Source organism: Nesoenas mayeri (genome assembly GCF_963082525.1).
Source record: "Nesoenas mayeri genome assembly, chromosome: 8".
NCBI lineage: Eukaryota > Metazoa > Chordata > Aves > Columbiformes > Columbidae > Nesoenas > Nesoenas mayeri.
This window is the reverse complement of record NC_137554.1, coordinates 30087678-30101333: the sequence shown is the minus strand read 5'-3', so window position 1 is coordinate 30101333 and position 13656 is coordinate 30087678. Positions and strand designations below refer to the sequence as shown.

Genomic DNA, 13656 nt, shown 5'->3' with positions numbered 1-13656 from the left:
CATTTCTGGCAGAAATGACTTGCAGTTATCTGAATACTGTTGGCTGGAAAGGAGTCACATCTCTCTTGGAGTCACAATTCCTCTGTCCTTTTGGCGAGGCAGGTTGGTCACCCCCGCACCTTGCAGGACAGACACGGGTGGGTTTGGTTCCCCATCGCACCCCGTGGTGTTTATTCACCATCTCTCTGCTCACTGAATTCACAATCTTGATTTTGTTCAAAACTTCAAAAGAAGATAAGCACCATGTTCCAGTTTGAAACGTTCTCATCTGTAAACAGCCTCGGGGGCGGTGTTGGGACAAGGTGCATTTTCTGATTCAAGTGGCTTGTTCCTCCCCGAGGAACCGTATCCTTCTGGTTCCCCTGGCCCTGACCCTCCTCCCTGCCTTATCTCTGGGGATGTGTCTCTCTGCGATGTCAGTCCTGCTCCTGCTTATCCTTCCACCACTTTCCTCAAATTCTTAACATCCTCTGACATCTCTTTTAAAACAGTATCTGTCTTCTTGTGTCGGAAAAGGGAGGGGGAAGGAAAGGTTGGTTATTTTAGATTTGGTTTTTTAAGAGTAAAGGAAAAAAAGGAGCATGTCAGTCATACCGTAGGAAAAATGAGTCGTGTTCATTCTTCAGCATAAAAAGGACATGGAAAAACCCTTTCTTTAGAAATTTTCAGGAGGTTTTTGAACAGCGAACCTCAATTCCTGTACTTTTGTGAGGTCAGAACTGTTTTTTCCAATGACAAACAAGCCCTTTCCCCACAACACAGACCAACCTGGTTTTTATAGCGTATTTGTACTATTGTTAAAGTTATAGCATTACTAATCTTAGCAGGATTATCCTTGATTTAGGTGAAGGGAAATGACATCCAACTCTTTTGAAAAATTGTAAAAATAAAAATTTACAAATGCGACACCTATGAAAGATTGAGGGTGCCCTGGAGATGTTTTTTTGGGTGCCCTATTGATATTTTCTTGGGTGACCTGAAAGCCGGTGCCAGAATGGTTACAACTTCGCTCCCTCTATGATTTTAGCCTTCATAGAGCTATATATTCTCAGTAGCTCATTGATTATACCACGTTTTGAAAACGCCTGTGTACATTTTAAATATATGTTGACTTTGATTTTTTCTAGGCATACTCCGTCTATGATGAAGACATTGGCTATTGCCAGGGACAGTCTTTCCTTGCAGCTGTGCTTCTACTTCATGTGAGTTAATTGCAAAATGAAAGCTTTGATATTTGAAACCAAAGCAGCTTTAAAATCAGTAGTACTGTAACATGCTATTTGACAGATATTTACTGTTGTTTATTTGTCTGTATTCATTTTCCTCTTGTTGCTTTTTGGCAAGTAGTGACTAATGGCATCTATCTATGAATGCAGATTTCCTTTAGCTAGGAGAAATCCATTAAATTGTCAAGTACTTCTGTGTCAAAACCTGAAACTGATTTGTTCCATAGTAATATTTTCTTTTAATTTACTTGTCATGTAGGTGAATTCCCTTTATGTTTATGAGGAATTTAGCTTTGGGAGCTATTCTCGGAGTAGCAAACCAGAGCAAGCAGTCTCATTAATTTTCAGTGAGACTTGTTCTCCGGAAGACATTTTATAAAATCTTTTGCGTGAAAGCTGAATTTTAACCTTGCTATTTTAGCCTATAACCAAAAACGGTTTGAACTTTGATCTGTTGCTTCCTATATATGTGTGTGTGTGTGTGTATAGAGGTAGATAAATACACATATTTTTTTTTTAATATTTGCAAGATGCTTTAACTCTGAAATATCAGTGGAAAAGCAGCAGATTCAAGTAGTATGGATATTGTAAAGAATATCTGAATAAACCACCCAAAACCTCAAGAACAACTCTTACTCAGGCTCTTGCCCGCCTTTGCTGTCAGGCTTTAATTCATAAATTATTGAACTGGCTTGAAATACATTTCAGATTGTGGGTTTGCGTTGGCTGTTGGTGGTAGGTATGTTACACATGAGCTTCCTAAGACATCTAGAACTCAAATTCAGATTAATTTAAGCTGTGATTCCTAGTGAGATCTGTGACTCCTTGGAGACTTAAGGAGCAGAATACGCAGCGACAGTGTTACCGAGAAGCTTTGGGTTCTTCAGGGACAAACCTGTAATGAGTCACATTATTCCAATCCCACATATACTGCAAATTAGCTTATCTCACACTTGTTTTGCAATTAACTTTTTACCCAAGGAAGGATTTTTGGGCAGAAGAATACTCTGTTCTCAATACAGAGTTGTTTAGAAATGAGTGGGTGTCACATTCGTAGCGTTTGACTAATACTTCAGCTCCTCTCCCAGAGCTGTGTGCTGTCATTGCTGTCGAGAATCACCTCCGCTCTTTGTGTTCCTGGAGGCAGAAGAAATTGCCCTGTACACAGGGAATACTAAATGGCAATTGTGCTCATTTTAATGTACCCTTTATAACATTTTGCTTTCACAATAGGATATTAGACTGAAATAATCAGAGAAAAGGGGTGCAGGGAAGCAGTCTCAATGAGCTCGTCTAAGTTGGGAGCTTCCCAGGACATCCTCAGACTCTTGTTTTTCCCAGATTCACCAACCAGTCCCTGTGCTGTGAACGCTTTTGAGACTCCCTCTCACTCTTGTGTCTTTGCATGGGTTTCTAGACCCATTTCCCTTGTTGCTGGGTCAGGATACCTTGTCTCTGCAGTGTAGATATGTTTCAGGGATGGCTGGGTAGCCTGAACCTCCATCCTGGCTTTTTGTGATTTTTGCTATTTTGATGAAATTCCCATCAAAGGTGGGCAGGTAACTCACAGGCAGACAGTGTTGCCAACTCCGATCATTTTACTGTAAGTCTCACAGTATTTGATTATTTTTTCCTTGTTATCTGCCTCTCTGAGTCATTGCTATGTGAAAAACTAAATCCTCATTTTAAAAAATGGTAAATTTCTGGCTTTTGTGTCTCCAAAGAAAACGTAATAAGAGGCAAATATCGAAATGCTAAAAATCAGAATGGAAGCACCAAAAATTGTGTTTGCTTAACATAAGAAATTAAGACTTGATTTATGATTTTGGATTCTTGGGGCTGGTAATGCTGGAGAACTTTTGCCCACTGCGAGCAAGGACTTGGTGGCCTCTGCCTGTAAATAAATGCCTTTGGCCCAGGACTTGCCTCCATTCCCTCTCCCTGGCTCAGGGGAGGAATGATTGTCACTGATTGTCACTGCACGTGTGTCTGATCGAGCATGCAAGGTAGGTGTGCTTGTGCATGAGCATCTGTCATTCTATTAGAAATAATTGTTACCTTACTAAAAATAAAAGAAATTTGCATTCCTCTATTATAGAGCAAATTCAAGAAATTCAAGGCTTTTGGTCAGGGTAAAACTACTTCTTCCCTTTACTTCATCTGCAGCTTTTAGCTGCTGTCAGTGGGGATCATTCCGTGTGATAAAAGAGGCCCAAGAGCTTCTCCTGGGCAACAAAGATGCTGAAGGGAGTGGAGCATCTCCCGCGTGAGGAAAGGCTGAGGGAGCTGGGGCTCTGGAGCTGGACAAGAGGACACTGAGGGCTGACCTCATTAATGTTTACAGATACATAAAGGGTGAGTGTCAGGAGGATGGAGCCAGACTCTTCTCAGTGACAACCAATGATAGGACAAGGGGTAATGGGTTCAAACTGGAACACAAAAGGTTCCACTTAAATTTGAGAAGAAACTTCTCAGTGAGGGTGGCAGAGCCTGGCCCAGGCTGCCCAGGGAGGTTGTGGAGTCTCCTTCTCTGCAGACATTCCAACCCGCCTGGACACCTTCCTGTGTAACCTCATCTGGGTGTTCCTGCTCTGGCAGGGGGATTATTGGACTGGATGAGCTTTCGAGGTCCCTTCCAACCCCTGACATTCTGTGATTCTGTGATCTAACCCAGACAGGTCACTAGCTGCTGATCTGGCAGTTCTTTGGGCACACTGGTTACTCTCATATGTGCTTTCTGAAAATTAAAATGAAAGTGTCTGCCCACAGCCCTGGAGGCAGACCATGATCATAGCCTGAACCGTAAAAGACGAAACCCTGGAGGTAAATATCAAGAGGTTAAAATTCTCTTTGAAGAAAATCCCGAGCTTTTATCTATAGCTGGTATTTGATATGGGGTTGGCAAGAGGCTGAATGAGCGAATATACTAAAAGGTCAAGAATTGTCATTCTTGATACTCAATAATTGTTTTTATTTGTTCCAATCTGGTGCTTGCAAAAGAAAGGTTGCTTTTAAATGTGACTGAAAAACTGGTTTGGGGTGTGCGGTGACTCTGCATGTTCCTGTCTCATTACTGCGTTACCTGAAGGCGCTGGGGTGGAGGGGGAGTTAGAATCGTAGAATCATTAAGAGTTGTCTGATTGGTGGAGGTTTCATGACAAACTCAACTTTCAGTGGGCTCAGGCCAAGAAATGTAACTGGAGAGCGGCTCACACAGCTCATCTGTAGTGCCGCCTTCTGCAGCTCGGCTGGATGAGAAGTGTTGGTAGAAATGGAATAGAGGTTATTGGAGATAGGGCTTCTGAAAAAGTCGTGATGTAATTAGGTGGGATCAGCCCCAAGAGCTTTGGTTGGTACTGAAGGCAAAATTTGTTATTTCCCTATTCATCCGACTTCAGAGAGTTTGATGTCCCAAGGTTTGGATAAAAGTAGATGAGCCTTATACTCACTAAAGGTTTGTTATACCTTAGGTCTCTGCTAAAGGTCTTTTAACCAAGTCCTTCTCAGTAGAAATCAGTGTTGTGGTCTTTTTCTTTCCTCCTTTTTTCACAGCTGAGAGCTGTGTCCTGGTTGTTCAGCAGAAAGAGTATGATGACCATTTTGCTGCTGTAGGGCTGTATACTGCCGTTAACCTGCAATATGATCCCACATTTTCTTCAAAGCAGGTCATACAGAGCCAAATCAAGGTGCTCATCAAGCAGAATAGTCCCCTGGGGATTTTAGTTGCTTAATTCTTCATTCAGAGTGTTTTGCTGAAAATGTTAATATATCCCTGGTTCTGAGTTTATCAAGCACAAGGTATTTGAGTGTGTGTATTTGTGTAAGGAATTTCCAGCCTCGATGCCTTTTTTAAAATGATGGTTTTGTATTTTTCCAAGCAGATGCCGGAGGAGCAGGCATTCTGTGTGTTTGTGAAAATAATGTATGACTACGGCTTGAGGGACCTCTACAGAAATAACTTTGAAGATCTCCATTGCAAATTTTTCCAGCTGGAGAAGCTAATGCAGGTGGGGCCAGGGTAACAAATGCTTCCACTTTTATAAATGGAATTACTGACACGAAGAAGAGATTAATGCTTTGCAAGCTACTTCACAACGAAGCCTGTCTCCTTTTAGAGGTGGAGTAGAACCAAACCAGGGAAGCTTAATATCTGGATCCAAGTGTTGCGAGTCAGGTTTATTTCTAATGGATTTTGTCTTTTGTATACCAGTCTTGCTGCTAATCTTTGGATCCAAGCGGAGTAGGCACCTTGTTTGGTTGTTTTTCCCCCTCTCTGTGTTTGCTTATTCTCTCTCTTCCCTGTTTTGTGATGTTGCTTAGAGAGAATGTCTCTGTTCTATTAAGGCCAAAATATCTTTTGGGCTGCCACCACCAGTGTCCTACTTTCTGTGAATTATGTCGCTGGTTAAGAGGTCCGACATATCAGGACACCCTGCCACTTATGAAATACGAATCCGGTGTAGGTCATTTTGTAGATTTTACTGTGTTTTCAATACGTTGTTCTTTTTTCAGATGGAATTATTTCATAGAGCAATTTAACATAAATAAGCAGCTTCAAGTTTTACACATTGTTGTTCTGACTAATAAGCAGTTACTAACAGTCCATTAAGGTTTGACCTGCACTTCTGTGAGCACGGTGAAAGCGGCTGCTGGAGTCAGCTCCTACAGATGACCATATGCATCCCTGTGAGATAGATTAAAACCAAACAAAACAGACCACTGTTAATTTAATTATATAATTTTTTTTGGTTGTCAAATGGTGCCTATTTCCTACTTGGTGGAGTAGAATTACATAGTAATTAATTTGATACTTAACTTTGGCATATGGTCCTCTCAATATTTACATATGTTAACAAAGATTTCTACTTTATTAACTGAGTATTAATATATAAGCATTGTACAGTAGGATTATTAGTGTATGTTTTGTGCTGCTTATACGTGTTCCTTGTTAGAGAAATTGTCTGCTGGAGTTGCTTTGTTGCTTTCAAGCTCCACAAGGTGAACTCCTTGTTCTTGTATCTTGTGTTTTTTTAGCAGAAGCTTTTACAGCAAGACAGTGAAAGAATAGCTTAAAAATATAGACCATGCGTGACATAGATTTCACAACCACTTTGCCTTTCGACTCTTGAAGTTTCTCAGTATAATCTCAGTACATTATTTGATACTGTGATAGAATCCACAGTACAGATATCTTACTAAAAACTGTAATAATGCGCACTGAAATTTATGAAGAAACGTATTTCCATCACTTAAAAGAAGCCAGGATTGGACTTTGTTGTGGTTTTCAGTGTTTAGCAACCTAGTCCTTACTGGCAGCATAGATGATGACCTCGCATTAATGAGTAATACTGAAGCATGTATGTTTTCCTTTTCTCCAGGAGCAGTTACCTGACTTGTACAGCCATTTCTCAGACCTCAATCTGGAAGCTCATATGTACGCATCCCAGTGGTTCCTCACTCTTTTTACTGCCAAGTTTCCACTCTGCATGGTCTTCCACATCATTGACTTACTACTCTGCGAGGTAAACATAGTCGAATCAGAAAGCCTTTCCTTCACCCCACAAATGTTCCCTCTCTTTTTATTTCGTTTTGTTGGAGTCATTGACTGTTTAATTTCAAACTGCATGTAACTGAATTATGTAGAAACCATGGATGTATTGGAGAGAAGATGTTCAGTGAGATGCGGGTTTTAAAATTAGAACTGTGGATTGCCTCATTCTTTGCTAAAGGTTCTAATTAAGAATATCTGATGCACACATCTGTTCTTCATTTGATTTGTTAAATAATTTATTCAAAGTTAGGAATTCTAATACCTAGTAGTAAAAGCCTAGCAGACTTTTAGAGACAAAGCTCTCAAGATTGTCTGATTCAGTGCCCAAAGACAGCACAGGTATTGCAAGTTGCTTTATGGCCGGATATTAAACAAATAGTGAGAACTACCAAACAGCACAGCCGAATGAAGCTCTTTTTACTGTTTAACCCTATTTCAATAAGGAACGTGTTACTCCAGATACAAAATGGTATGGTTTTGTATTGTACACCTATCTGCACTTCCTTTGGAAAAACAGAATAGATTGATAGTCTGGAATGTTTGTTTTAGTAAATTATTAGTACTTGCTTTTGTCACCAGGAAGTCAGGGCATCTGTGAAATTAAACCTGCTTTTGAACTTGCCACTGATTTCCTCTCTGGTTTAAATGGGTCACAAACATTTAAAAATAAAAAAAAGAGACAATTTTAATTTCAAAGGACTTTATGAAACACTCTTGACTCTAGTTCATTCTGTTAATTTTTACTGTGAAGTATTTTACTTGCAAATTTTCAGGCTTGCTGCACGTCTTGATAGCATTTAGCATTAAATATTGTCCAGTACTCATAATGCAATCTTTTTTTTTTTCTTAAGAATATTGCTTCTTCTGCATATTGGTGCTCAGTTATCAGAGAGGTAGGTTAATACCACCAGATATCCAAGTGAGTGTGAAAGGTAGTAATGGCAATTTCACATTTTCATATAAACATCTGAGCTCTCTTTCTTTCACAATGTCTTGATTATTTGAAGTGAGCAAACAGAAAAAGCAGAAAGGTTGTTAGTTTTTTCTGCTCTTTGTCATCTTCTCTGCAGAGATGGTTGTGCAGCAGATGAACACAATCCCTTGATCACTTTTGAGTCATTAGTTAATTTTCAGAATGAGCTTCTGGTGTGGAATTCCTCATTCTTTGTCAGTTCAGTTTATTACATCATTTTGATATTGATGTAGAGCTGCTCTCAGAAATAACCGTTGTAAAAGATCGTTTGTCAAGAAGTACAGAACCTCATTTCATAGTGGTGATTATTGTGATAGCGGCCTAGTTACATCCTGGCCAAAGCTCCTGCACTTTTTATTGTATTAAACTTGATGATAAAATATGCTGAAGAAGTCTTTCAGTCATGCTTAATATAGATTTAATGTTTAGAATGAAAAAAATAGGAACAACTCTTAAAGCATTTGCATTCATCTCACATCTGGCAGTGTTTATCTCAGCGTGTCTGGAGGAGTTACTCTGGGAAAGAAGGTGAAAGAATCCCAGAAGCAAGTGAGAGAGTCTGCTAGAGAAAGGGAAACTTGTTAGTGTTTGTAGTCACATAAAGCTAAAGGAACCTCTTTTACAACAGCTAAAAATAAACCGAGAATGGTAAGAAAATGGATTTCAAGTGAGACGATACATACAGACATCTTGAGAAACAGTGGGGCAGCATGTAGACAACACACTGAGGCGGCAGCGCAGGCCAGCGGAAAACCGCTCCGGAGATGCGTGAGTCAACCCGCCTGAAGCGACAAGCGCTCCTGAGAACTGTGGGAGGAGCGTAGATTAAAAGTATATTAAAATAAAAATCTAGTTGGCCCTCATTATAGAACAAAAATAAAATCTGAAGGCATATGGCCATAGACAGAATAAGAAAGAAACCATTCCTAAATGGAGGACTGAAATCATACAGCAGAGCTGTCTGTCCAGGCAGCCTCCAGAAGGAGTAATGGAGCAGTCAAAAAAGAATGTTGTTCTGCATTTAATTGTTCTTTTCTTTATCTCTGAACAACCAGCATGCCTGTAATGCCGCAACTGGAAGGAGAAGAAACAGTTGCAGCTGCTACCAATGGAATGTATTCTTCTGCAAAAAAAAATCCTCAAAATCAAAAAGCTTTTGATGTGAACTGCCTTGTATTTTTAAAACAAGCTTCCAGCCTTCTCATTAATTTGTCACAGATATAGATGAATTTTAAATAGCCTTCAGCTTCCTTCCTGACCGTGCTTTCTCCACATCCCTGTCCTGTCTGTCGGTGACAAAACGTTTACATCCTATGCAACTCTTTTATGAACAAAAAATATTGGGTGAAGAAAAACAGCCGGAGCCATTGCTGAATGGGAGCTGCCAACTAGTCATTCCAAGGGAGCCTCTCTGGTCCCCATGAAGATATTGGAAGTGTGGATGAACAATTGGTGGCAACCAAGGGTTTTTGGATGGGATTTGTCATTTTAGTTCTTGGCTCTGGCTGGAAGAGTGAAATTGGTCCTTGTAGATATTCTTTAACTCTCGATGCAGAGAGGACAGATTCCTGTTGGAAACGCTGGAGTTGTGCAGGTAGCCAGGGAGGTACGCTGCCTCACCTAGGAAAAAACAGTTACATTTATGATGGGAATTACATTTTATTGAGAAATTTTTTAAATCCCATCAAAGCTCGTGTCATTACGGCTGAGGTCTTTTATCATTTTCTCATTAAATATGACTTGATAGAAGGAACTATTGTATTTAAATTTATACAAATTTGGGACTTGCTGTGGTTCTCTATGTGACTGAATTCATTTATCCCATTGTCTTCCTCTGACCTTCTTTATTTTTAAGCTTTCTTCATGCTGTTGAGAATGTGGTTCGGTGCCCAAATTACCCAAATTTCCAGTGGCCTTAGAATATTGTCTCAATAGGAGAGAATTTGTTATTCAACCTCACCTAGTAAGGAGATGGTTTGGAATTCTTTGTATTTCCTATGACAGAAGCTTGAAGAAAATTTTGGACTTGGAGGCTCCACAGTGCCATGGTACATATTTTAAGGCTTAATACTTTGCCTGTAATAAACCCACAGCAGTTGAAAATTTTCATGTGATTACAGCAAACTACGTGTTTTTGAGCCCAGCTACGTAGATCAATTTTCACGTCAGCATCAGCTGAAGATCGTTCTACAATGTTCCTTTGAGCTGCCTGTTGCAACTGCTTTATTTGTCTCTTCTCCTGTTGCTATTTCTGTTTGCATTGAAGAACAACTTTGTTGATGAAATTCAGAGTTGTATTTGGACCTGTCAGGCTTATCCATCAATATGACATGATGTTATTGAACACTTGGTGAGCCTGCTCTGTTTTGCTGTCTCCTTTTGTTCCATTTCGAATTATTTATTTAAAGTCATGCTCAGAAATAGCGACTTGTCTAGGTAAAGCGTGTGTTGCTTAGATAGAGCTGTCCCTGGTGCAACAACTGCACCTGGGTGTTGACATTTAAATTCATTTTGCATTTTAAAATTTACAATTTAATATGAAAATATGTGTTTTGAAAGCACTAATAAGTGACCTTCAGTAGGCATTTAGAAGAGGGGGGGAAAAAAACCAACAACCAAACCCACAAACCAGTTGGCAGACAATTTATAAGCAATTCTTAAATTTCTGTTATTTTCTCTGCGTAAAAAAGCAAAATATTTTAACCGGTTGTGATATATACAATACTGCCTAAACTGAAGGAGATTGAAAGCTCAAGCTGTCATTCCATTCCTAACCTACAATTTGGGGATGCTATTGGTAACCTCCATGTTAAGTCAATCTGGCTATTTTCATGTGCAGTTCTTGGGGATATAAAATACTTGAGAATTCTGCTTCTCTCCTTTTAGGGAGTGTATAAAAAACCCTACTCCATGCCGCCTTTTCTGCACTGGCTCAGATATTTGTATATTTTAATCTCAGTAATTTGTCTCATTACAAAAATTAATAGTTTGACTGCTAAGATGCTGCTCTGTGATCAACACTGAATAGAAGGGGATGCAACTGATTATCAGTTTTGAATATGAAATAATTTAATGTTGTCTAATATAGCCAATAACAGAAAAGTGAAACTGCCTTTCACAGGACCACACAACAGCATAGGGGAAGAAGTGGGAACTGAAAGCTACCCTGTTTCCCCAAAAATGAGACAGGCTCTTGTATTAATTTTTGCTCCAAATCTTATTACTTTTTGTACATGTACAGGTGCATGGACAGTATTTAAATTTACTTCTTTTATTAACTGTAACTAGGACTTAGTTTTGGAGTAGGGCTTATATTTCAAGCATCCTCAAACATCCTGAAAAATCATGCTCGGCCTTATTTTCGGGATAGATCTTATTTTCAGGGCAACAGAGTACGTACCATCATTCCGTGGCCTTTGTTGATCAACCGTTGCATTCAGAACTTTGTATGAAATAACTTCTATAATCAATTTTGAGAAACTATCTGTGATAACGAAGACTGATGCGTGTTTTTAAACATCTTTTACGCTGTGAGTGGCTCGGTGCTGGTAAGCGAACACCTAGTGGTAGTAAAAATGCGGCACCACGTTGTGTAGATGTGCTCCCCGGGAGCGCTGCTTCCTAATGAAATAATGAAAATCTTAGAAGAATTATAACTATTGGCGCTGAAGATTTGATTTCTGTCTTAGCGTGTCTTGCTGAAGGATGGATGTGCCAGGAAACACTGCGCCGTATGGTATCGCTCAGACGATAAGGCCGCTCGTCTTTGCGTGTTCGTACTAACGGAGTAGTAGATACCATAATAGCCTGCTATTTTTTATCCGTCACTGTCAAATACTTCTGTGATGCCTCCAACAGAGTTGAGAAAGAGCAGATTAACATTTTAATTTATTAAACTTCCTCAGGAACTGAGTCAGGAACAAGCCCACTTCCTCTGTAAATCTGCACTCAGATGAAATGTGAATTACGTAAAATATTGTGCACAGTTGTTTATCTTCTCCAGATCTATAGGGGAAGAAAAATTGAACTTTTAAAAATCAGCTGGTTTTGACACATTGTCTGCATTTGTTAACCCTCCCAGTTATGAATGTTTCAATAAATCTTACAAAACATCAGATTGGGCTTGCTGGAAATGAAATCTCTTTCAGTAACAGCATATGAAAAGCTAGGCTCAAGTTCCAAGTAGGTACAGGTCTGTGCTGAAACTGCCTGCGTTATTTCGGTAATATTTGCAGAAGTAAAGTCAATGTCATACATGGGAGTTGGAAAAGGCTGGAGGGGGTGTTTGTGTTCCTCCTGATGAATTCAGGTGCTTAGACTTTGGCATTTCGACTGTGTCTTTCTTCCTCTCCATTGCTCTTTGCATTACACCTTCTAGAGAGCTCAGTGTCTCTCCGAAATCTTTACATGAAACAGCAGTGACTGATAAAGAGACTGGAAAGGTTTTATTTCCAAGACTGGTAGCGTGTAATTAGTCTAAGAAGCAAGAGAACAGGTTATCTCTCAGACTCCAGATAGAAGACCGGAATTTGAACATGCATGTCCAGTGGTAATGCTGGTTTGCTACATTCAAGCATCTGTGGACATGTCAATCATAATCTTTTTTTGTTGCAAAAACTTGAAGTCTGCAATGGAATTTGCTCAGGTTTTCTGGCCCTGGATGTTTCGCTTCTATGTATTTAGATGAGTTATTTAAAGCCATGCTAAAAGGAATTTTAACATAGTTTATCTGATGACTCCAGCTGTATTCTACTAGTTTTTCTTTTCAGTACTAGAACAGAAATCAAAGTAAAAAGACAGAAAAAAGGATGCGGTATTTGATTGTGTGTTTGATGGATGAGGAACTTATTTTAAAGTTTTATATATGCGTGTTTAAAACTTTCAGATTGTAATGATAAAGAATTCAAAGTTGTTTTCAAACTGAAAGTCATAAGTGTAGGTGTTGGGATATGAAATTTCAGTCAACAGCAGAAATTTTTGAGGTATCTAATGCAGTGTTGTGTATTGCCACAGGGACAGGGCAACACTGAATGCTCTGTTAACTTTTAAAGCTACACAGAGTTTATAAGAATTCAAGCTTGGACTGAGAAGAGTATTTTAATAGAGTACATCTAAGATGTTCTTGGAAAGCCACAGGGTTTAATATAACGCTTTACACTATGTTGTCCAGCTGTTCCTGTGAGCATCTGTAATTTATGTATCTTCCATTCAGAGCTACAGCTTGTTTATCCCAAAAATAACAAGGCTGGTGATAAATACTCAGCGTGAGCAAAGAAAACACAGTCTCACAACAATCTGCAATTCAAGATAACTTCTGTGAACAGAAGGTACCTTTTTGGTGATGCCGATAAATGTTGTTGGTCCTAAAATGCTGAGGCTGCTTCCATTTCAGAAAATGCTTTAAGATACAGGTGACAAGTTACAGAAGATGAGGGACCTAAATGAGTGATCTGGTTTATGCCTTCGAGGGGAGAGACATCTGATGCCATGTCACAGCCTGTCTCTGAATTACTTTCCCCATTGCGACTGAAATATTTTAGCCACTTAGTAGTTGATGTGCACTTGGTTGGTTTTTCTAGGAATACAGTAAATTTCCATAATGCTTACTTAACACCAGTGCCATCTGCTGTATTTGAATAGCAGCGTGTTCTAAAGCAGTCTTGGCAGTCCTCAAAAACGCTTCAGAAATAACTGAAGGAAAGCATCACAAATGGGAGAGAGATATTCCATGAGCAAATCCAGAAAACTAAGCTAATTTGGGGACTGTTTTTTTTAAAAAGAGGGTGGTGCAGTCTGTCTGTGCCAAAACACCTTCCATTAATTTGTGCTTGGAATCTGAGGCCACACTGATTTTTCAAAGTACAGCACTGTGGTGCAGAAGAAAAAGAGAGAAGGGAGAAGATGAT

At 39.4% G+C, this 13656-nt stretch overlaps 1 protein-coding gene across 1 annotated transcript in view; it reads left to right on the top strand.

Annotated features, from left to right (window-relative positions):
• Nucleotides 1-13656, top strand: part of RABGAP1L (RAB GTPase activating protein 1 like) — a gene marked incomplete at its 5' end in the record, with an annotated part of 208595 nt that overhangs the window by 115589 nt on the left and 79350 nt on the right. The window contains 3 exons of the mRNA XM_080348482.1: nucleotides 1128-1202; nucleotides 5108-5233; nucleotides 6605-6748. Of these exons, the coding sequence (XP_080204608.1) occupies nucleotides 1128-1202; nucleotides 5108-5233; nucleotides 6605-6748 (345 nt within the window). The remainder of the gene's footprint in view (nucleotides 1-1127; nucleotides 1203-5107; nucleotides 5234-6604; nucleotides 6749-13656) is intronic.